Source organism: Notolabrus celidotus, chromosome 16, assembly GCF_009762535.1.
Source record: "Notolabrus celidotus isolate fNotCel1 chromosome 16, fNotCel1.pri, whole genome shotgun sequence".
Lineage (NCBI taxonomy): Eukaryota > Metazoa > Chordata > Actinopteri > Labriformes > Labridae > Notolabrus > Notolabrus celidotus.
The window spans coordinates 4,524,649-4,550,165 of NC_048287.1; the positions used below are offsets into that span (position 1 = coordinate 4,524,649).

At 42.9% G+C, this 25,517-nt stretch overlaps 1 protein-coding gene across 5 annotated transcripts in view; it reads right to left on the reverse strand.

Moving 5' to 3' along the window:
* Window positions 1–400: 400 nt before the first annotated feature.
* Window positions 401–25,517, reverse strand: part of phactr4a (phosphatase and actin regulator 4a) — a 65,335-nt gene continuing 40,218 nt past the window's right edge. For 3 of the 5 annotated variants that reach the window (XM_034704952.1, XM_034704951.1, XM_034704950.1), the window contains 13 exons: window positions 24,603–24,773; window positions 22,727–22,807; window positions 21,512–22,636; window positions 17,629–17,991; window positions 12,959–13,090; window positions 10,910–11,483; window positions 9,270–9,502; window positions 5,903–6,053; window positions 5,658–5,713; window positions 4,007–4,068; window positions 3,757–3,894; window positions 1,101–1,177; window positions 401–943 (listed from right to left, as the gene is read on the reverse strand). In XM_034704952.1, coding sequence (XP_034560843.1) covers window positions 928–943; window positions 1,101–1,177; window positions 3,757–3,894; window positions 4,007–4,068; window positions 5,658–5,713; window positions 5,903–6,053; window positions 9,270–9,502; window positions 10,910–11,483; window positions 12,959–13,090; window positions 17,629–17,991; window positions 21,512–22,636; window positions 22,727–22,807; window positions 24,603–24,773 — 3,179 coding nt within the window. In that variant the 3' untranslated portion in view covers window positions 401–927. The remainder of the gene's footprint in view (window positions 944–1,100; window positions 1,178–3,756; window positions 3,895–4,006; window positions 4,069–5,657; window positions 5,714–5,902; window positions 6,054–9,269; window positions 9,503–10,909; window positions 11,484–12,958; window positions 13,091–17,628; window positions 17,992–21,511; window positions 22,637–22,726; window positions 22,808–24,602; window positions 24,774–25,517) is intronic. The other 2 variants (XM_034704954.1, XM_034704953.1) reach the window with 1 other exon arrangement.

Below are 25,517 nucleotides of genomic sequence, written 5' to 3' on the forward strand. Positions count from 1 at the left end.
CAATTAAATCTACATAATTGATCTATACAACTGCAGCCAACTATGGACTGGCATATAAAGTACCGTAAAACAGCCAGGAAAATAAAAATATGTACATTTTCCTGCTTTGATTATTCAGTTATAAACATAGAATTATAGGCTCCAAACTCTTGGACTCTCCTACACACCCGATTAAGGAACATAAGGTGCCTTATTAGAACATGATCTAGTGATATGTGCTCAATGAGAATCAATTAAACAACAAAAATACAGTAAAATGCACACTTTGATATTAAGTTAGACTCAGGGGTCAAATGATGATTCAAAAAGAACTATGAGTGATGTTAAATATGCGTGTCTGAACCTTGAAGAGCGAGATCCTGTGAGGAGTAAGGCGGGTGCTGCACAGCACCTTAAGAAGGACCTCTGTAGTACCTTTATTTAAAGAAGAAGAAGTGTACAAAGTCTAGCATGGTGGTACCACGGACAGTGTTAGAACTACAATCATGTCTGAATGTGCATAGTCTCATAAAAAGTCCAACATGAAGGCAGGTAAAGGCGCGGTGAGAGTGGTTTCCCCCGAGGGACACAGTGTGAGACCTCTCCGATGCAGCTCCAGCGAACTCTTCCTCACACCCCAGTAGAAGAAGAGGGACGTGTTTTTTAACTCGTGTAGTGTTGGCAACAGGTACCTCCATGAAAGACGCCCCAACAACAAACTCCACCTGGACCCTGGAGAAAATCTGTGAGCTGACTCGTGGCTGCTTCCTCCCTCACTTTGGTTCCAGTGACCGGACAAAAAGCTGAAGCAGGGTAGCAGGCAGTCAGTTTGAAAAGAACCAAATGAGCCACATGTTCAGTTCAGAGAGGGAGAAGGAGGAGGAGGAGTGAGACTTGTACCCCTGTTTCTCCTCCCAGCTGTAGTGCTCTGCTGGTGAGCGTAGGCGCTCAAGGTCGGTGGAACCTGGTGGGAGGAGAAGAAAGGTCAGGAGGTCGTTCTTTAACATCTCGAGGTGAATAAAGAATAAACACAGAGATATTCAGGTATTGATGTGTCTGCTGAATAAACACCAACAACAGATGAGGTGAATTATTAATGTGTTTGTGTTTATGAGCCTGACCTGGTATAGATCCTGCTCTCTTCGTGAACCTCCATCTCTGAACTCTTGAATTCATTGAGCTCCTTACGGATGGCAGCCTGCGGGGGACATGAGAGAGAGAGCACGTCAGCAGGGGGAGCTTTAAACACTTATAGGAAAAAGAATGACAGAGTATGATCTCAGCTACATGATTATTTCAGATTGTTTACATGGAAACAAACTGAAAATAACTCCAGTAACTTAAGGTACAGATTCATCCTGAAAGAAGAGGAAGGAGGTTGAGGTTTGCAGGACTAGGACGGAGCTTTGGAGGACAATGAAACTGAGATTTCAAGAATAACTTCATGAGAAGTCTGAATTTTAGGCTACGGTTAGTTTACGTATAATTTTGAAGGGGAAGATCGGAACAGCTGCACTCACAAAAGGAACGTGAAGCATCTCCTGACGTTACACTTCTGTATAGATTTCCTAAATAACTGTATACTCCATCTTTTAGCTCCTGAGCAGCACACTTTAGGCGTTTTTCGACCGCAGGACCTTTACCCCTTTATTTCGCCCGCCATCCACAATCCCATCACACACATCTGTGATTCACTTGATTTCTCTTTCTTTCATTAGTTTTTATTTGTTCTATCTTTTTTGTATGTGTGTGTACTTTTCAAAAGAAGAAGCTGTGATTCTCTTGATTTAGCAGCTTGTAACAGTAGTCTTCTCTCAGCCCACCGTGAATGCGTCTCTCCTCCCGGTGTTACGGTTTTAACAGTGACCCTGTAAACTGGAGACCTTCAGCTGAACGTGTCAGTGTTTGTGTTTCAACAGCTGTGTAAACTCCACAGAGGGAGTTCCTGGGAATGCAAAATAGTTTAGTTTTTATTAAGATTTCAAAATATCCTCATCAGATATTTAATGATCGTCTAAAGACGTTTATGAGGGCTGAAAGTCTCCAGTTAACAGGGTCGCTGTTTAAACCAAAACACCGGTCAATCTCTGCCACGGCTTTTTGAGTTCAAAAGGATTTTAAAGCCGTGTTGAAACGTCTTTGCTACTCGCGCTTATCTCCTCTCACGTGTTGATTCAGTGAATCCATCTGTGATGAAATATAGCACCATCTAAAACAGCGCCAGCTGAGTCTCTTCATGCTAACAGGCTAACTGTTGTGTTGCTCATAATGACACCTGCCTGTCCGTCTGCTTCTATGGTGTCATCTGTGATGAATGGCATTCCTCTTTGTTTTAATGCCCTCTACTGGTCTGGTGGTGTAGTGCATTTACTTTTATTTCTCCATATGTCACTGGTCTGATTTACACAATCTACCCGGGACTTCAGCCCACGGTCAAAACACAGACAACAATGGGGGCACAGGAACCTTTTAGTTCAGGGGAAAGTAGTTCTGAGGGCTAAAAGACCCTGGAACTCTTGGTCGAAATGCACCTTTTAATAAACATCAGGACTCTGAACAGACTGTGCAATGAACTGAGTCGACTCCTGCAGAAACATTTCATATCAGTCGATATCAATTATTATCAGTATAAATATCGAATCATTATTTCTTTTTAATTTAAAGTCAGATTTTTGCTCCTTAGTGAAAGTTGAAGAAACCAGACAGTTTGTTAGTTTGTTAGGTTGAGATCATTTGCATAATCTGATTTTTTTACCCACATCCTGAAAGTATATTTAATGAAGTGTATTAAGTTAATAGTTAACGTAGAGTCGACTCACGACTCTGCTTTGAGCTGCTAGGTTTTCTCTTCAATGTCGCTGTTGCTTGTTTCAGCTGTGTTTACATTCTGGTCCACGTGTCTTTAAGCCCCGCCCACCTCTCACCCTGCGACATGATTGGCTGTTCAATGCCGCCCTCTTCTTCTATCTAATGTTGGGTGGAAACTAAAGTTCAATGTGCATTAGCGCTTCCTCTCTTTCAAGTGGTTGGGGGGTGTAATTAAAGGTTTATTTATATCAAGTTTTTATTGAACATTTGTTTTATTGAACATTTGTTTTATTTATTTCAAGAAAAATAATATCATGATATTTATCGTTACGGAATTATCACCCAGCCCTAACCTGGAGACATGAGGCTTTCAGGGATGCTCTAAAAATGACACCACAATGAACACAGAGAATTATAGAGAATACAAACTAATTCTTATGTAAAGAAATATTTCTTCATGTTTCCTGATTCAGAATGTTCTTCAGTTAATATGATATACTTGCCTGTTCAGTCATATTAATGAAAGCATCACATTTTGCTGAAACACTTCATTATGTATTTTTAAATTCACAAACTGGCTCGAATGTGTTTAATTAATGACATCACTAACTTAAAGGGCAGCTGTAGGTAGCTTGATTGTATCTAAAGCAGAGCTCGAAGGGTTAAGCGTGCACATGAAACAGCTCCTCCAGAATCCGTGTAATTTCTGTCCCTATATATTCTCCAGGCTTCACTGGACCAGGTAATTCACTTGCGTCTGTATTGCATTCCCAGGATTCCTCCTCGATACTGAATCTGCTTGGAATGCAAATCCTCACACGGTGGACCAAAGGTAAAAGACATTGCTGTCAGAAATGCACACGGCTTAGGCTCGCTCTCACTAAGACGCTCTGAGCCTCGACAGCCCTGTTAGTCTAAAGAGAGGTGGAGAGCGTTTGTGAGTGTGTGCGAGTATGTGCCGAGTCCTACCTTGTCAGCAGGTGTGAGTTTGGTCCACGGTTTATCAGCCCGTCGGTCATAATCGTGGGCGTGGGTGCTCTCGACGTACTCGTGGAAGCGCAGGATCTTCCTCTCCTGCAGCTCAGCCACAGTGGGTCTCTGAGAGAGCTGGAGGCAGAAACAAGAAGGGCATGTTCACTCTCATGTACTTAGTCATCACTTCGAAACAACAACGTGAAAGATGAAGTGTGTAAACACAGCTCTCTGGTTGCATCCTGACCTTTCTTGTGAGCCTCCGTTTGATCTCACATCTCTCTAATCGTCGATCATCCTCGTTCTTGGCTGCAGGAAGAAAAAACATTCCATGAGAGAAGGAAACACTGCGGACACTCGGGTGGATTTCAGCCGAGCTGCTGTCGGCACACTGAGGTTACAGGAATCTCTAATCACTGGCTTGTTTCGGACAATGAGCTTCATTGTTTGTGTGTGCGGGGAGCGCCGCCTTGGCTGAGTCATTCCAGGACAGGCGAGACACGGTGTGGTGGACTCAGGCCTGGATCAAAACTTGCTGACAGATTCTGAGAAGTATTCTGTTGATGCTTGATTCTGGGAGCAGTAACGCTGAGCTGATTCTCAGTCCCCAGTCTGCTGCTACAAGCTGCAACTAACACTCATTTAGAGTCTTTGTTTATTACCCGGCTTTCTTACTGATCTTCTGGCTGTCTAAGATGCTTGATTCTGATTGGTCTAAACCCCTTGATGACGGTTATTAACTTTCACTAACATGAGCAACACCAGAGACAAACTGATCACACGTCATGTCAAATCAATCCACAGAAAAGAGTTCAGACACATTTAGCTTTGGCTTGTTGACACCCCTCTCTCCAACACGGTCTCAGCAGATGTGTGTCTAACATGAGTCTGGTCCTGCTGGAGGTTTCTGCCTGTTAAAGGAAGTTTGTCCTTGCCACTGTAACTTGCTAAATGCTGCAAAGTGCTCTGCTCATGGTGGATTAAGATGAGATCAGACTGAGTCCTGTCTGTAAGATGGGACTGGATCTTATCCTGTCTTGATGTTGGGTCTTTGTTAATAATAAAACATAGAGTACGGTCTAGACCTGCTCTGTTTGGAAAGAGTCTGAGGAGAACATTTGTTGGGATTTGGAGCTTTATAAATAAAGATTGATTGATTGACTGACTGGCTGACTGACTGACTGGCTGACTGACTGACTGACTGACTGACTGACTGACTGACTGGCTGACTGACTGACTGACTGACTGACTGACTGACTGACTGACTGACTGACTGACTGACTGACTGACTGACTGACTGACTGACTGGCTGACAAGTGTAAACCCATCTAAGACTGCAGAGGAGCTGAAGTCTTACTACATTCAGATTTAACCTCACATTTTGAAGACATCGGTTTTATTCCCTGTACTTTTTTCTGTAATTGTGATTTTGAGGCTTTGGGGCGTAGGGTCGACTAAGAAGTATACACCAGGCTTTAGTCCCCTATGTGGACTTACTAAAGATAACATTTGATTTTAATATAACATTACCTCCATCTAGAGGAATACTCTTAGTTCTGTCTAAAGAACTGTTCTATACGTCTGATCTTAACTCCACATGGCTGCACATCTTTCTCTGTAGAAACAGTGGTTGTGTTTTCGGGATGGACTCAGTAGAATCTTAAAATAAGTCATATCACAGATAATATGAAATCATCAGTGTTTAGACATGATCGAAATGCCCGAGGCAAGAGGTGAAAAAACCTCCCACTCATTACCCCGCTGATGAATAACTAATGCAGATTATTGATTTCAGCAAAAACCAGGAGAACCGAGTCCTCTGACCTTGTAGTGCAGAGTACACGCCTGAGTGGAGGGATGAGGGATGGAGGGATAGAGTGAGGGGAGAAGAGGCTTACCTTGAAGGATGTTCCTCTGCTCCAGCTCATCTGCAGACGGTCTCTGACTCAGCCGCCTGAGGACAGATAACACGAGTGACGCCACATTTTTAAAGCATGATATGGATCAACGTGACGGGGCCACGATTTACCTGCAGCCCGCTCTGTGTGTTTATCTCTGCAGACAATGTTACAACACGCCCTTGGCTATAAATAAAGTATATGATGTGTGGAGACGTGATGATGGATGGAGGTGTACGACGTACCGTGTCAGCGTGGTGCCGATCCTGTTCCTCACAGCCAACCACTGCTCCCTGCTCTGCCAGCTCATGTCGTGGTTCTCTTGGGCGTTCCTTTCTTCTCTTTCCAGCTTCAGGGCCAACGTGTCCTTCCTTTTGATCTTGCTTGCCAGCCCGCCTGATACAGATATGAAAGATACAATACAGTCAAAAACATGGACGTTCCTTATTTCTGTGCTACTATTTTACAACTTCAGATTCTGTTTTTGTTGCACAATCTACTAGGACGTTGAAATGAAGTGATCTGGAGTTCTGGACTTGCTCAATGTATCAGGTCTGGTTCATTATGAGTGTTTCACCATCAAAGCGAAGCTGCAGAGTCAGATTGTGAGGAGCTTCTTATTGTTCTGCAGAGAATGCATAACTCACGATAACTTGATTTAACTCTTTATTCCCTGAAATGTATTAAAATACAAAAACATCAGGTGCAGGTGTTTACTCCTTTTGTTAAGTGTGAAAACAAACCTCAGTGTGTGGTAAACAACCTACAGCTTTAATTTCATGCGTGTTATAATTGATGTTCCTCGTTGGAGGCCGAGCAAAGAGAGTGAACCTGAGGCAGATGATGTTCTGTGAGGCTCATTTTAAAAATCAATCAGATGGTTCCTGCAGGCGTCATGAGGAAACGGTGTGTTGTGAATAGGAATGTTAATTTTAAGTATTCTCTGTGATCGATCTCTGGACATTTTAACGATCAATTATCCATTAACCAATAAAAGACATTGAGTTTTCTTCAGTCAAAAACATTGTCAAATACGTTCTGACATAAATATAACATATAACTGCCGGTATTGAATACGGGTACAACATGTTTAACAAGCTGATTATCAATGATCAGGCTCATACAAAAATATTATCCACGGACATACAGTCTTATAAAGTGAATGCTCAGACTAGTTATTCTGGTTTTGCTGCAACAAGGGAACTGAACAGAAACATGTTTCAGACTCACAGTGTCCATTTTTCTGTCTACTCGTTCTTATTGAGAAAAATAAACATGTGTACGTGGTCAGGTGTTAGCAAGGAGAGCTACCGGGTCATAATCAGCAGTGGCACAAAAGCCCAGACAGGCTCTGATGTTGCAAACATTGTGTCCAAGCAATTCCCACCAGTCTGTTGGCTTTGTATTAAGGTTGGGCAATGATTTTCGAAAATTCAGTCACTTTGTAAAAACCGAAGAGTTACTTCAAATATTTTCTCATTTTTAAAGTAAAATTTTTCATTTTTCATTCCTGGTTGTAATACAGTATTCCCACTAGACGGTGGCTATAGAGCTTCTTAAAGCTGTTTGCAAACCACATTACATAACAGAAGAAGAAGAGTGCTAACTGCATCATCGATTATTGTTCCTCATGGTAGACGCTCTGTGAATTCTGTTTTATATTTGCAGGATTGACATAAATAAGTGGATTGAAACATCAGATGAATATAATGAGATGTAAGGAGTAATATATGGTTAAACACCTGTTCCTGTTTTTGCAGTAATGTGGGGCGTTTGTCTTAGAGCTTGCAGGTGGACCTGATCCCTCCTGCTAGATCATATGTGTCAAACTCAAGGCATTATCTTTGGCCCGCGAGATAATATCAAATTATTTATAGAGCTGGCCCGACGGTATTTTGCACGCACAACTAAAACTACAAGTCCCACAATGCACTGCATGTCAATCGAGGGCCCGCACACGAGAGCTGTTACCCGACTCCGCTCATCATCAGCCTTATGAAGCTAGTCACCTGCAGTCAACTTTCAGCTATCCCTCTCCCCAAAAACTGCTAAACGAAAGGTGGACTTTGAAAACAGGGGGGTTCAAGACAGGTGGGAGGCAGAGTATATGCATGTGCGCAACAGAGGAACTTTTGGGATTAAGATCAATGCATGGCACAACTACGGGGAAAGATCTCTTTGAAGAGGTCTATGAAACAAGGCTGCCTTGGGATAAACGTGTGGGACTGACGACGGATTGAGCGCCCGGGAAGTGCGGGCAAAAGAGTGGATTAGCGGGCAGAATCCGGGAGAAGATGCGGGAGGAAATCAGCCCAGGTGAGCTGACAGTTTATCACTGCATCATACATCAGGAATCGCTGTGTGGCAAAGCCTTGAAAATGGACCATGTGATGAGCACCATAACACGAGCAGTTAACTTCATAAGAGCCATAGGTTTAAATCAGCGCCAGTTCAAGTCTTTTCTGGAGGAGTTGGGTTCAGAATCTGGTGACTTGCCCCATCACACAGAGGTGTGATGGCTGAGCCAGGGAAAAGTGCTGAAAAGGTGTTTAGAGTGGCGTGAGGAGATCTGTCAGTTCATGGAGAGCAAAGGGAAAGACACAACAGAGCTCCGCAATAAAAAAGTTTCTGTGTGACATCACGAGCCATCTCAATGCGCTCAACCTGCAGCTTCAGGGGCGGGGCCAAGTGATCACAGACATGTACGCTGCAGTGAGGGCTTTTAAAACCAAGCTGCGCCTGTGGGAGACGCAGATGCTGCAAGAAAACTTGAGCCATTTTCCGTGCTGCCAAACTACCTGTGTGAACAACTGTTCTCTTTGATGAAGTTAAACAAAACATCTCACAGGAGTCGTCTTACTGATGAACACCTTCTCAGCTCAGAGCCTGACCCCAAACATTGATTAACTTACATCCAAGATGAGATGCTGAGTATCTTAGACTAGTGTGCATCACAGAGCAGCAGAGAGCTTTAATATGTTTCCTTTTTGCACTTTTTCTCACTACCACAGGGCATTTTTGGTTTTGCATTAGCAAATTTTTTTTGCTAATGTTGTTGGCCTGTGGAAAAATATTTTCATAAGAAATGAGTAAAGCTTATTCATTAGATAAGCTGCAGATTGAGCAATAAGAAATGAATTCAACATATTTTTCATTTTTAAATGTTTATAGGCAAAAACTTAAGCTTTGCTAATTCAATGTTCAATATGTGCAATAAGTTCATTTCAATAAGTTTTGCAATAAACATTAAACCAGTCTGGCCCTTGACTTGCACCGATTTTTTTTATTTTGGCCCTCTGTGTATTTGAGTTTGAAACCCCTGTGCTAGATGAATAGATTATCCATCCAGCTGTGGGCTGAACATCACATCACAGTGCGTGCATATACATCATAATCAGGTTAGATAACAAATAACTAATTGGCTCCAGTTAACAGAGGTAACATGTCCTGCACCTGTTCACAGATATTTCTTATTGGTGACACAGGAAATAGTAAGCGAGAGAAAGTCCAGACTGCAGCCGGACTCATTTGTAAAGGCTGTGTGACATTTTCTGCACTTTTCTGTCTCTCAAGTTTGGCAGAGATGAAGCAGTGTGTGAAAGACCAACTTACTGATGGGAGCATCCTCATCGTCATCATCATCTCCGTCTCTGTACAGGATGGGGCCGTCAGAGTCAGACTCTTCCTCGCTGCCCCCGGGACCTCCTCCCTCGTGGATCACACTCACTCTGGGGTCTCCCACTAAGCCCCTCCTGCTGCGGGGCTCCAGCTCCGTCTGGCGAGACGATCTCGGAGGATGCTGCTTCCTCATCTCCTCCTCGATGTCGAAGTCATCGTCTTCTGGTCTGTAAACAAGTTCAGCTTTGTTATTTCCAAATGTGGGCATAATCTGGTTTTCCTAACGTTAATCTAAAGATCTAATCCGGTATGCAGAGGGGTATGAAAGGCGCTGCTGCAGACATTTGGCAACAGATTACCGAGGCACTGTCTGATGTAATACTTGTTTGTGTGCCTGGAGAGTGCGTCCATTCATTGGTCACCTTTTAAAATCCTTCAAGTCAATAATCTTGGAAACAAAGCCCATAATTCTTTTCAGTTATGAGTTTATTTTGCATTAGGCTGAGTTAATCTGAACGTCTGAAAAACATAAATCCAATAACAAAAACTTCTGATGAAAAAAAACAGAATGAAATTAAATATTCATAATAATGAGGGATTGAAATTTAACTCTACAGATCATTTGTTTAAAGTAAATAACTTAGGTAATTAATGAATGAATTAATAATAACTGAATAAATAAATGTTAGTAAGTAAATAAATTTAAAAATAATACTTATAATACTAAAAATAAAACTTCATAGAAACTAAATATAAATGTAAAATATGATCTTGGTCTCTTAGATAAGATGCTCTTGATATGGCATAAAGACATAAATGTTTTAAATAAGATTTATTTTATATATATTATTATTAAGGTGAGGAGAAACTATAGTGTGATATATTTGTGTCTAATTATTTGTGCTTTCAGCCTTTAAAAAAGAAAAAATCTAAACAATTAATTGCAAAAAAAATCCCAGGTATGAATAGTAATAGTAATAATAAAAATAATAATAATAATAACATTATAACAATAATAATACTTAAATACTAATATTGATAATAAAAGTTATAATAATGATAATAATAACAATAATAATAATAGAAATAACAATTAAGTACTACTAATGTTACTATCATTAATAATAATACTAACATTAATAATAATAAAAATACATTGTATTTAAAGGCACCTTTCAGAGCACTAAAGGTCATCTTACAGGGCAGAGTGGGATGTGAGAATCACTGCGCTGCAGGTAGACATACTGACATAACCCTATCTCTAGATGATTACTAATTACTGTCAGATTTTAATCTTACTTTATTTTCACCTTATGAAGTGTTAATTCCCTGAATAACCAACTTCAATTATGACTTATGAATTTTTTTGAACATGTTCATAATTTCTGTAAATTTTGAATTAAATTAAAGTGTTTATTTCAAAGTTGATCTCCATCAACCATGCAAGATAACTAAGGTTTGACAAAAGGACACGACTAACCATCATCGCCCTGGAGTCATCTGTAAATCAGTGTTTTGAATGTGACAAACTTAAAATCCAACAATTAATCTTGAGAGGGAGAAAGGCTTCCTCTCATTCCCAGCTGTCAGTGATGTAATGTGAGAAGGTGATCCACAGACTGTGGGACACTTACAGCTTGAGAGGCTCGATGGTGATGGGCAGAGAGTTGCGTGGGTTACCCCAAGACTCGTTGAGAAACTCTGGCGGAGACTCAAACAGCAGAGAGTGAGCCCTCTGGGAGCCCTCTGGATTGGGCTGAGCTGGACCGGGGCTGGTCAGGGCTCTCTGGATGAGGATGTGAAGGGGGATGGCAGGAGGCTGGCTGGGGGGTTCCGTGGTGGGGCTGGGGGGATCAGCTTGAATAGTGGGCACGGGACCAGAGGAAGAAGAAGAGTTTGGCGGCTGGAGCGAGTGAACTCTGGGAGGAGACGGAGGTATGTGGGACGGAGGTGCAGGCAGAGACTCTAAGAAGGTCTTGGGAGCTGGTGTGTTGGTCTTTTCCTCGCTGTTGTCCCCTTTCTGTGCAGCAGGGGGCGCCAGTACAGGAGCAGATTCTGTGGTGGGAGACTCGGATGCTTGACTTGCAGGAGAAGGGTCCACAGCATGGCGCTTGGTGACGGGTGTCATCCTCTTGGGTGGTGTCGGTGGAGAGCGCTTAGCAGGCGCTGGCACTATGACGACACCACTGCCAGCTTGTGAAAGCTCCGCTGATAGATCAGAAGAAAAACAATTACTAACAGAAATCAAAGATCGTCTCATGGAAGACAGAGGTGTCACAATCCTTCAGAACTGTTGTTATATTTGTTTCTTTTCCCCAGGAAGTAGATTATCATGCTCACTGATTTCAAATACTACGAGAAAAAAAATATGGAGAGTTTAATCTGAATCTTTAGTATTCTGTTCATTTCTCAGCCAAAATGGTTATTCTAAAGATTTCCAGAACAAAAGAAAACATTTCAAGAGGCCATGTTTACAATTTTGAATCAGGTTTTGTTTAAATTTGGTAACTCAAAGTCAATCTAAAATTAAGAGGAATTCAAAACCATCACCAGTATGTGAGACATTCAAATTGGGGGAAGCTATAAATTGAAACCTTCAGACATTATCTATTTAAATACACTACCAGTCAAAAGTTTGGAAACACCTTCTCATTCAAGGGTTTATATTTATTGTAATGACTGTAAACACTGCAGATTAATACTGAAGACATCAAAACTATGAAAGAACATATATGGAATTATTGAATGAACAAAAAAGTGTTAAACAAAGCAGAATCTGTTTTATATTTTAGATTCTGTAAAGTAGCCCCCTTTTTTCCTTCATGACAGCTTTGCACACTCTTGGTATTCTCTCAGTCTGCTTCATGAAGTGGTCTCCTGGAATGGTTTCTAATTAACATGAGCCTTGTCAAGAGTTCATTTGTAGAATGGCTTGCCTTCTTAATGTGTTTGAGACCATCAGTTGTGTTGTGCAGAGGTAGGGTTAGTACACAATGGATAGCTCTATTTGACTACTGTTGTAATCCAGATTATAGCAAAACCAGATTATTTCATAGTTTGGATGTCTTCAGTATTAATCTACAATGTTGAAAATAATTAAAATAAATAAAAAACACTGAATGAGAAGGTGTGTCCAAACTTTTGACTGGTAGTGTATATTGAATTAGCTCATCCACTTTTCTGTGTCGATAATTATAATCTCTTTCAGATGAAGAATTGTGACACCCCCTAACAGAAAAATGTATCCTGCAATGACAACATGAAAAAGCAAATGATGTGTGCAGCAAGCAAAGTTAGTCCAGTTAACAAAAACAAGCAAACACGCCGATTATGGCTTTAGAGGGGGAGAAAAGACCTCAGTCCTGTTACTGCTGCTGAGTCAGTGGGGGGTGACACACACATATGAACACACACATGTATCAGCAGTCTGTAGTGGACATTCACTGAGATCATCGCACACACTCCTGCACATTAGATATCAGGCCAGAGTCCATGCAGTCTCTTCTTTGCAGAGTTAAGTTAGTCGAGCTGAGCTCAGCTCCACAGTCTGAAAAACACATGCAGCGTTCTACTGGTGTTAGAAAGGAGCAGAGCTAATACATTAGCAACGAGCGTGGTGGATCTCTAAGACCAGTCTGCAGGCTTTATGAGGATGCACTGTGATCGGGCTCCCCGCCGGGTACCTGAGCAGGTCTGGCAGCCCCTGTGCCGCATGTATACAGGCAGAGAGAGGTAGAGGCCGAGCTCGCTCTGCCGTCTCCAGCTGGTCCAGTAACAAGGCTGCCTGACCCTAGAGCCCCTGTTCAATGAGGAGGCTGGCAAAAATGAGTGGAGATGTCAGGGATAGGGCTGCGTTTACATTCCAAGCTTGGAGAGAAATTCAAAAGAAGGGAGGGGGGGTTTAGATAAGTCTGGACTGGTTTGACATGATCCAAGAGCAGAGTGTGCACACTTAGGTTGATGTTAAAGAACATCTGTGGAGATAAAACTCAAATATGTGGACAGGAGATAAGGAACAGTTTGGTTAATCACCCCTAGTACATGAAGAAATGCTGCAGTGATGTTCCAACGGCAAACACTTTAGCTTCTACATTTCTGCTCAGACGTTACAGTCCAGCTCTCTCTGAGGGGAACACTCTACATCTTTCCATAGAGAGCTTAATGCCACATAAGCCCTACATTCAAGAGACCAGCAGGGATGTGAGGATACACTCAACCCAGGATTCAAATCTGGATTTTTGGTTCACCGTAAGATTCACTCACAATTCTCTAATGATTTTCAAGAAAACTGGATTGAACTCAAAATTTAAATGACTGTTATTTCTGATTCAATTCTCAGATATGGACAGTTGCTATATATTCTCTTATATTTCTTTGTAAACAAAGTAATCCTTTTTCATTTTTAAGGTGTGTTGTAACTCAAATAAAACCTCCGCACACTTTTTTTCAGCACCTTGTTATAAAACTCAAAATGACCACACAAAAAATACCTTGTTGGAACATTTCTGAACAATTATTAAGAAATGGAAAGTGAACGATTCCCAAATGAAAGAATTAAATATTCAAACAAATAAAGTAAATCTCTTTAAATAATCTAAAGAGCAGCTGATGCTCCTGGTTTGGAGTTGACATGTTTTTCTTCAGGAATATCAGGGAGAGTCAAAATGCTGCCGTACCTCAGACTGTAAACACAAAGGTGCATCCTGACCTGCTCAGTCTTCACCTGCTGCCTCCATGTCTGTTACACTCCACTCAGCGAGGGACGAGAGAGCAGCACAAGAGACTTCATGATGTTGAACAAGCGGAGTGAAATGCAGATAGCGCCTTTTACTGTTTAAAACTAATACAGCAATACAAATGTTGTTGAATTGATTTTAATCCACCTTTATTTATACTGATGTTTTACCGTCTTGTGATATATCCTTACATCCCTAATAACCAGTGCTGAGGAACATTCAGATTGTACCAGCCAGTTTAAGTTTGTTGCAGAGGAGTTCAAACTAGGCTTGAAGAAATCCAAAAAAATGTCACACTGATGATTAACATTTCTCCACCAGGAGGCAGTGACAAGTTGAGCTGTATATTATAAGGTGTCACACAAACACGGACAGTAACACACCTGAAGGATTCATGTTAAAAACGTCAGCTTTTCCAGATACGTAATTCAGGATCGTCCTCTAAAACAGTCTGTGTCAGGTTATGTTTCTGTCACGTGTTACAAACATTTGTTTTTTAGAATACTGAACTGAAAATATGTGAAGATAAAATATGCATCCAACATCACGGGGAGAAATGAAACAAACAGAAGATGCATTCTGCAGGGACCGCTTGCATAAAGCCAGCTCTCAGTGTGTGTGTGTGGGGGTGTGTGAGTGTGTGTCTGTCTGTGTGTGTGTGTGTGTGTTTGTGTGGCCGTGTACAGTCCAAACAACACACTCCCATCATGTCAAAGTCCATTACCTAGCAATCTCAAACAGCCAATAAGACAGGCCTCAGTGTACAGGCACAGAGCGTGAAATGTGACAGTGAGAAATGCAATCCACTAACATATGTATGGAAACCTGGGCTAACACGAGGGGTGGGGGGGGGCAGTGGGGTCCCTGCCACAGATACGGTTACAGAAAGGCAGCACTGGGATGGGCTGTAAACAAGAGCAGCTGCAGCATGCTGGGACAAAGGATGAATCAAATAGGAAAAGGTAATCGGTTTCTATGTAACCTGCAGAGAAGTGCTGATATTGCATTAATGGGGCAAAGACAAGCCGGTGCGTGTCGTCTCCTCAGAGGCCGATAGCTGCACACTGAACCTTCCCGATAACTACAAACTAGAAAACAGCTACATGCAATGAGCTGCGGTGTCTCTCTTCCACTCAGCTCATGCGTTTGATCGAAATAAATATGATGCATACTTTAATCATCTTAAAAACAAACTACACTACACTATATGTCCATTTCTTTCTGCACTATGTACCCTCAACAACTGAACATCCTCATTAACAACTCCTCCCATTCCCCCTCCCCCCACGTTAAGAGTCTGGGTGTCATCCTCGACAGTACACTGTCATTCCAGTCCCACATCAATAACGTCACTCGGTCAGCATACTTTCATCTCTGTAACATCTCTCGCCTGCGTCCGTCTCTCACACCCTGGTCACATCCCGCCTAGATTAATGCAACTCCCCTCTTTTTGGTTTACCAGACAAATCCATCCATAAACTTCAACCGGTTCAAAACTCTGCTGCCCGCATCATCATCAGAACCCCCTCCCCCAGCCATATCACACCTGTCCTGCAGCAGCTCCACTGGCTTCCTATCAAACATTGCATCATCTTTAAGATTCTGTTTCTCACTTTCAAGGCTATCAACAACCGAGCTCCTCAGGACCTCATTGACCTCCTCCATACCAAAATACCCACTCGTAGTCTCAGTTCCTCCTCTTCTACCCAACTCACCCTCCCACCTGCTTGCTTGACCACTATGGGGTCGAGAGCCTTCAGTCCCTCGCCCCCCCTCCGCCTCTGGAACTCTCTCCCCCTGTACGTACAAAATTCCACCTCTCCCACCACCTTCAAATCCCGCCTCAAAACCCATTTTCCATAAGCCTACTCGCTTTAATCTACAGGAGAGCAAGACTGAACACACTGGTGAAGAAGGCCAGCTCAGTCCTGGACCCTGTGGAGGTGGTGGCTGACATGAGGATTCTCTGTCGTCTTTGATGAACATTACTTTTTCTTTTTTTAGATATATATTCTGATAGATTAGATATAGACTAGACATAGAGTGGTCTAGACCTCCTATGTTTGTAAAAGCGTCTTGAGATGACGTTTGTTGTGATTTGGCGCTATACAAATAAAGATTGATTGATTGATTGATTTGATCTGTCTCTATGGGACTGGAATGACTTCTCCCCCCTCTCATTTTATTAGTATTGTATTATTATTCTGTTGTATTTATTTATCTATTACTGTTGAGTGTTGTTTTTACTGTTGGTATGTTGTAAGGTGACCTTGAGTGTCCAGAAAGGTGCCTATAAATAAAATGTATTATTATTATTAGAATGTATTTAAGATGATAGAGTCGAACAAAGAGGGAAGATCTGCATCTTTGACAGAGGTGTGGGAAAACGCTGCACACCTGACACTGCATGTAAATCCAAACCTCACTGATATTTCACAACATTTTGACTGTAATTAGGAGCCTTTGAACCAGAAGAAGATCAAGCTGAGAGACGGACTCCCATTACCTTCAGTGAGGTCAGAAATGTACCGCTGTTTACAACCTGTGAAATTAAAGAGAAATGACTGCGATTTTTGAGTCTAAATGGATGAATCATGTGGAAAATGAACTCCTGTAATGTTGGATTTTGCAGGCTGGCACACTCGGATTGAGATCATTGGAGTATGATAACTTTACAGAAATGATCCCTGTAGATTCAGGCGTTGTTAGAGGAAGAAAAAAACATAAAACAGTAGTTGCATCGCTTTCTTTCAAGCCAAGAACTCATCTGACAAAATAAGCGACTGAAGATATTTGTCTACTACTGCCTTAATCATGTAGTTTGTATTGCTGTGTGACCGTGCTGTTTTAAACACACGGCTGAGATGCAACACAGCTCATTAACACACACAGATTACATGGTAGAGGCGGCCAAAGACCGGCGGCTTCTGTGTTCCTCAAGGTGAAATGACTGTTCTTATCAATGGAGTCCGCTTCAAAGAGCGTTATGTAGCTGCTGTTAAGGTCTTATTTTAACAAAGAGCTCTGTTTCTTTATGAAGTCAGACTCTAACAGGGATGATCTTTGCCTGTCAGTGGTGAAAAAAGCACTCAGTCGAGGCAGATGGCTGTCTAACATGATTCTGGTTCTGCTCGAGGTTTCTGCCTGTTAAAGAACGTTTTGCCTCTCCGCTGTAACTAGTTAAATATTGCGAGGTGCAATGCTCATGGTGGATTAAGGCGGGTTAAGACTGAGTCTTATCCTGTCTTGGTGTTGGGTCTCTGTTCATAATTTGACAGAGTGGTCTAGACCTGCTCTGTTTGTAAAACAGTCTTGAGATAACGTTTGTTGTGATTTGGCGATACAAATAAAGACTGATTGATTGCTGCAACTCTCTTGTGTGGTGCAACCTGTTTTCAGCAAAATAAAAAGAGCATCCTAAAGTCTACACATTTTTAAAGTCATAAAGAAAAGACAGCGCTCTGCAGTCCCCTGTTTCTCCATCATGTCCCTGGGCCCCCTAAAATCCTACAGAGCTCATGTTGGGATCATTCGTGTCTGTTTCTTTCCTCCTACTCAAAACCAAAGACCGAAGCAGAATCTTCTAAAACAGAAGAAGCAGACTGACACAAACTCACCGAGCAGTGCGGGGTTGCTGTTGCGGTTGGAGGGTTTGGGTGGAGGGACAGGAGGCTGCTTGGCATGAGGAGGAACGGGGGGCGGCGTGTTAGAGTCGGCTGAGGAAGGAGCGGGGTAGTGGAGCCGAGACGGGTCCTCCACTATGAGGGAGACTGTCCTGGGAGGCTTTGCCACGGCTACGGGAGCAAGGGAAGCTGAGGAGGTGGAGGAGGAGGATGAAGAGGAGGAGGATGGGGTCGGACTTCTGCCGGACTCGTTGTTGAGAATTTTCGGGGGGAGAAGGGCCTGTTTGGGTGGGGGAGGTTCCTGCTGGGGGTCTTTTGATGGATGAGGGTTGGAGGCGAAGCGGACACCTGCAGAATCTACAGAGGGGGACACACAGGAACACAAACACACATTAAAGGAGGGGTCACAACAACAACAACAACAACAAGGCACATACAGTGAGCTTTAACTCAAGCTTCTACAGCTGACAGAGGATCATGGCTAAAGGTTAAAGTGAATCAGACAGGATGAAGCTCAAACGTGGAGACGGATCAAAGCAGAGTCTGATGTGTTCTTTAAATCCCTGAATCAAAGCTGCGTGTTTACCCTCGCTCAGTTTCAAGCCTCACCATTCCTGCTCACATCATTTATCTAAAATAACTTTACACCATCTTCCTACAAATGTTGGTAATCTCAACATCCAAACATTGAAAAACTGTTTGCAGTATCCTGGAGACGGAGCTTTTATTTGCAGCTCCACAGATCAACCTAAGGCAGCAAAGAGGAGTCCAAAAACACCACGACTGATTTACTGACACTCCAGAGTAAAGCAGCGCACAACCAGAGGTATGAATATATCATCCTGGAGGCTGAGAGGGTGTTAAGTCTGTGATGCTTTACATGAAATGAATAGAAAACTGGCTAAAGAGGGAACTTTAAACAACAGGGTTCTTGACCTTTTTTAAGACTTTCTTCAGTATTAATCTACAATGACCAAAATAATTAAAATGAAACCATTGATTGAGAACTTTTGACTGCTATATCAAAGTGCAATCTAAAATTTAAGACCTCTCAGAAGTGAAAACAAGACTTTTTAAGGCCCTTAATTTAATTAAAACCTGATTTAAGACTTTGAAGACTTTTCAAGGATCCATGCAAGGGTCAGTCCTCTTTATGACCCAATTATATAACACATACAGTAAGTAGTATGTTGTCACTTCCACAAGTCCAGTAAAATGTCCCAGTAAAAAGGCCACTCCCTCTGAAAGGTGATAACTCACTCATTGACAAGGTTCAAAGTCCTCTCACACGTCTTCATGACCCATTTGATTGCACACAGAGCAGAGTAGGAGCAGCAGTGTGACAGTGGGCTGTGAACTCTGCACTAAAGGCTGATTTACACTTGTGTGTCGATGTGTCCGTGTTGCGCAGCAATTCTCCGCCGAAACACTTGAGGGCAGTGTGCTTAACTGCACGTGTCTTCCTTCCAGACACAAACAGCCATGATGATTACAGCTGGTAAATGAACACAGACCAAAGTGTTGACGTGAAAAAAATATAGTCCCCCCCCTGAAACTCTTCTTCAGTGGTCCAGAGCTGACTCATGCTCAGCCTTTTCTCTGCTTACTTCAGATACTGACATTCGGTTAAATTGTAAAGCTGTAAATGTTAAAGATTCATTCAAGGAATCAGTGCCCTAAAGAACAAGGAACAAAAACACATGTTGATACTGACCAGACAAACCAAACTCTGAAGTGAAGTGGATCAGGTGCAGCCTTACATTAAACACTCTACTACCTCAATGCTGCTTAACAGCCAGAGGAAGGTTTGCACTGCACATGGCGTATCACTTAGAGCAGGGCTTCCCAAACGTTTCAGCCCGCGACCCCCAAAATATATGTAAAGTATAAAGACTGAGTTGAACTTCTGTGTCAAATCGATGGCATAGCCTACGCAGAGGCCTACGCACGTAGCTGACGTGCACCTCCTCCAAAATGTAACTACCTGAAGAATCGACGCAAACCACAAGCCCTGTGATTGGTCCGCTCGGCAGCATTGTATTTCCTGCATTTATAGCACTTCCGGGATCCCGGCTCATCATCCGTGTATTTCATCTCCTCCTCTCTATTCTTCATGTAATCATGTCTGTATGATAAACAGCAACATGTATCAGATGTAGATTAACATAAAACGCTCTGAATCTCTGTGGAAAAGTAAACAGAGATCGTAGCGGGGCCAGAAGCAGGCAACCGGACTATCAGAGAGACCACACTGCCCTTAAGTGTTTCGGCGGAGAATTGTGGTGCGACTAGGACATATTGAGGCAGAAGTATGTGGTGCTCATGTCCGCGTCAGCCCCTGCTGTGTAGGGGAGACGCAGAAGTATAATGCAAAATCAACTTTTTAATGGTTCTCTACCTGAAATATGTGTCCCTGGCATGTCTAGAAACCCCCCGAGAATGAAAAGAATCCATTCTGCCCCTGTTCTGATTTCTCCACCTTTCTGTAAATGTGTGCTGAAACGAGCCGTTTCAGATTTCAGTGTTTTTGTTACGTCACAACGCCATCCGGTCTGTAACGGAGTCAGAGCTCGGAGCTTGTTCAGCCCATAGACTGTATAAAATACAACTCAACCCCTGCTCTGTTTTTCATTCCCTGCACACATGTGTGCTAACAAGGAGCTTAGGAGGGAGGCATGCTAGTTGTATGCTGTCTTAATAAACACAAAGGTCGGTTTTACTCCCCACGTCTGCAGATTTGAAGATCTAGTGGATGATTTTTATTTATCATGGATAAGTGCTAGCGCTAGTTAGCATAGCCACATAGCTACATGTTTGTAGCTGTGTACCAAGACACACATCGACATACTGATAAATAAAACAACAAGAAACACTAAATCTGTGACCAATGGTTCAGAAAGGTCCTGCTACAGGCGCCTCACCGTCAGGATCAGATTCTGGATCAGATTCGGAGGGTTGAAGTAACGCGGGTCTGTGAGCAGCCGTGTATATTCAGCCAATATTTAAACATTAGATCAACGTGCTGGAGAGCCAAGGCCACATCCACTTCCTGAGGGGGCGTGGTCAGAGAGAAAACAGAGTGTTCTGAGCAGGACTGAAGAAGAGGGTTTTTCAGGCATGCCAAAATCTGATTTCAAAGTGTTTTTTTGAGCATAAACTTTAAAGACATGTTTTGGGGACCTCTTAGACCAATATATATTGATGAAAAAAACCTAATATGACACCTTTAAGACTAGAAGGTTTAACAATCGCAATTTTCATTTTGTTTTGGTGCCTGACTTCCTGTCCCGCTCCATCTGCTCTGTTGAGATTGATGCGTCGTGCTCCGGCATCCGACAAAAATAGAAGTCCTGTGTATCTGATCCGGAGGACTCCGACCTGCTGGATCAGAGACGCAGCCGGAACGCAACGGAGCGGATCCAGTGGAAGTTAACACATTGACTAGAATAGAAACAAATCAGATCCGGTGCTGTGATGGATCGGAGACGGGCCGGTCACGGATCTGGTGGAATTTGGCCTTAAGATGTTAGTCAGTCTGCACAAAGGTCATGCACCCTGATCTCAAATGTATCCACTAGAGTAGCACAACCTCTCTGGAGAGTGTAAAGTGTTATAACTAGGAGCCAGAGCCACAGAAACAAAGCCATGTAGAGTTCATCTGGGAGAGAAAGAAAGCTTTCTAACAAAGATTAACTTTCCTGAACTGCTACAGTTTCTCTGGGATTACTTGTGGACTACTTGGTGAGGCTTAGAGCAGAGAGTGTGGATAGGGTCAGAGTAAGTTCAAGGGTCAATGAAGGTACAAATATAAAGTATGTGTTGCTGTAAAAAATGTAAGATATGTCGTATCACTTGTGTGATGCAGGTTTTTTTTTACCTGAGCGCTCCCTGAAATCTGCAGCCGGCATGTATCGGGGCAGGGTGCTCCTCTTGTCAGACTCTGAGGCTGGGCGGACTTTCTTGCTTTCCTCAGAGGAGCTCTTCTGTAGAGGCGGCCTCAAGTCAATCTCAGAGACCGGCCTGACGACAGATCGAGAGTCCTCCACGGGCCGCTGAGGCTCAGGCTTTTCTCTCCTGTCCTTTTCGTCTCTCTTCTCCTGCTCGTCCCGTCGCTCTCTCTCATCTCTCTTGGCCCAGTCTTCCCGTCTGTCCCTGTCTTCCCTCCTCTCTCTGTCCTCTCGCCTGTCTCTGTCATCCCTCCGGTCCCCGTCATCTCTATCTACTCGTACGTCTCTTCTCTCCCGGTCATCTCTCTCTCTGTCATCTCTCCTTTCCCTCTCAGGCCTTCGATCCCTATCATCTCCCCTGTCTCTCCTCTCCCTGTCATCGCGATCTCGTCTTTCCCTCTCCTCAAAGTCCCTGCGCTCCCTGTCGTCCCGATCCCTCCTTTCCCTATCGTCTCGATCTCTGCGCTCCCTCTCGTCCCGATCCCTCCTTTCCCGGTCGTCTCTGTCTCTGCGCTCTCTCTCGTCTCTGTCCTTCCTATCCCTATCGTCTCGATCTCTCCTTTCTCTGTTTTCTCTGTTTTCTCTCTCTGGCCTTTCATCCCTCCTGTCTCTGTCCTCCTTCCATTCCCGCCTTTCTCTGAAGTCTCTGTCTTCTCTTCTCTCCACGTCCTCCCTGTTCTTCCTTCGACTGTCCTCCCTGTCATCCCTGGCATCTCTCCGCTCTTCCCTGCGGTATCTGTCATCTTGCGGAGGTCCTCTGGGTAAGGATCCAGCTCTTTTATCAACATCTGATGGCAGACGGCTTCTCCTGTCCGGGTCTACTGAGAGCCGTGCGTGAGAGTCCACATCCAAAGGTGCCCGGTTACTCCGGGAGGCATCGGATGGTGCTCTGCTGCGGCGTTCATCTGCTTGGGGCGGCCTGAGGGCATTCCCCTTAATGTCCGACTCCCCTCGGGACACTCTGGTACCTGCCTCTGACACCCTGTCCACATCCATGGGAACAGGGTGTCCATTTTTCACTGGTGGAGCTTTAGAGTGGTTCACATCGTTGCTCTCTGTCACAAGAAGACAAGCATGAAAACACAGTTAAGTCAAAGATGGAGGAAATGCATGGATGGCATATTTCTTTCTAAAGCTCAGCCTACCGTTTTCTGGGATATCCTTTAAAACCCCCCGGGCAATCAGCTCCTGTCGACTCTTCCTCACAGAAATCTTCCTCTCTAAGGCTTAAAAAAGGAAAATATATTTTAAGATTATTTTATTGGTTTTAAAATCTCTTAATGGTCTTGCTCCTTCTTATTTATCAGATTTGCTTTTATCTTATGATCCAGTGAGAGCCCTCAGGTCTTCAGGTAGTGGACTTTTAATGGTACCAAAAGTTAGAACAAAGACTCACGGTGAGGCAGCCTTTTATCATCACGGCCCACGCCTGTGGAACACCCTACCTGAAGACCTGAGGGCTTCACAGAGCATCAACTTTTTTTAAAACTCAGGACTGACCTTTTTAGTCTTGCTTCTGAGTTTCATTCTCATAATAGTTGTATTTATTTATTTAGATTTCTATTTTTTTGTTTTAAGTGTAGCATCTTATTTTCTTTTAATGGTTTAATATTTTAGTGTTTAATTATCTTAGAAATTTATTTTATTTTGGTGAGTTTAATTTCCTGTGTTGAGTTTAACATCTTATTTTACCTCCTGTGTTTCCTCATTAAGAGATCATGAGAGCGTTTCCTCAGTTTGTTCAGCAACTTCTTTTTTATTTTTCATTTATTTATTCATTTTATTTTATAGTTATTATGGATCTGGATCTGGATCTGAACCCGCTCAAGACGGTAGAGATGACAGTGGACTTCAGGAGAAGCCACTCCCCCCCCTCACCATCCTGAACAGAACTGTGTCTACTGTGGAGTCTTTCAGGTTCCTGGGATCCACTATTTCCCGGGACCTCAGGTGGACCTCCCACACAGACACAATCAGAAGAAAAGGCCCAGCAGTGGATGTACTTCCTGCGTCAGCTCAGGAAGTTCAACCTGCCCCAGGAGCTGCTGATCATGTTCTACACCTCCATCATTCAGTCTGTTCTGTGCACCTCCATCACTGTCTGGTTTGGATCTGCAAGCAAACTAGACAAACACAGACTGCAACGGACTATAAGGACTGCAGAAAAAATCATCGGTGTCGACCTGCCCCCCATCCAGGACTTGTACCGGTCCCGGGCCAGGAAACGGGCAGGTAGCATCACCGCTGACCCCTCACACCCTGGACACAAATTCTTCAAACTCCTCCCCTCCGACAGGCGCTACAGATCACTGTGCGCCAAAACAACCCGCCATAAGAACAGTTTCTTCCCCCAGGCTGTCACTCTGATGAACACTAAACCATAACAGTGTCATACCTGTTGGATAAACACTCTCTCTAAATATACATGTAGATACACAATGCAACAATTCTCCAAGCAGAATTCCATATTTCTATTTATTTTGTAATTTAACTACTATTTTTATAATGTAAAAACTACCTCTGCTACTCACCACTGTACTATTATCATATTATTTTGGCCTGTACATATTAGTCATGCCTATTGTTGTTTCTTTGTATTTATAGCTGATGTTATTGTTATTATATTTTTATTTTATTTTTTATTGTAGGTCTTATTCTTATTCTTATTCTTATGCCTTGTACAAAGAGAGCACAGTTTACTTAAGTCAAATTCCTTGTGTGTTCAAGCATACTTGGCGAATAAAGCTGATTCTGATTATTATTATTGTTGCAAATATTGTGTTCTTAACCTTAAGATTGTGGGGTGGGTTTGAGGTCAGTGCTGGGGTTTATTTACTTATTTTTATTTATATATATTTTCTTAATTTATACTATTTTAAGTTGTTTTTATGTACAGCACTTTATGTTACAATGTCATTGTATGAAAAGCGCTTTATAAATAAAGTCTGATTGATTGATTGATTGAATAAATAATGCAGAAATTAAAGCACACACCAGGTAACAATAACAAACTCAGCTTACCTATTGATGTCTGCGCAAACTTTTCACTCTGCTTCTTCTTCCTCCACTTCCACGGCTTGAAGATCCGGCCCATCTTGGAGAACTTGCCTTTTCGCTTTGTTTGAGGCGATCCTCCCCCAGAGCTCCCTTCTTCGCTCTGTGCCGTGTTGCTCTGCAGGTCGACATCATCATCTGCGTGAACATGAACAAAAATCAGCATTCAGATGAAACCAACACTGCAGCCGGTGACTAACGCTGAGGTCGAAGCTGTCAGAGAGTTTGCGTAACATAAACTTCGGATTCATCCTTACAGAGAGAAGTTTGCAACGTCACACGCCCACATTTTGTTCAGCAGTGCATTGTGAGGATGTTAATCTCACTGATCAGTCCATGCAATGTTGTGCTGACTAACCCAGATATACTTCAGGCTTATCACAGAGTTCTTGGCGAGCCGTTATTACGACACTGACATGAAGGAATCTGATGCTTGCTCTGCTGAATGTATCCCGGAGACAGCTGCTGGAGCCTGTGACTACAGCAAACAGCACCGCTCAGTGAGCTTCCTCTCAGGTTCTGAGACTACAAAGTAGTGTCGATCCACTGAAGCTGATTATTTGAAATATGAATTGAGAAGACCGCAGCGCATCCAGTCTCTGCCCTTCTGTATTTGATCTGTCGGTGTGCAGAGGAGGGTTCAAGACAGAAAGGATGGAGGGCTGTAATCGTGATGCAACTGATGTCCTGGTTGTTTTAGCAGAAATGTAAATTCTGACTCACCTTCTGGTCTAAATGTTAGACAAAACTCGGGGAACAATCAATTTTAATTCACACAGCTTAAAGGGATCACAGCGTCTATGGGAGAGTATTAAGGCCAGGGATCAGGATGAATAATGAAAGGAGGAAGGTTTGATTTTATTATGCAGTGATGTCACACTT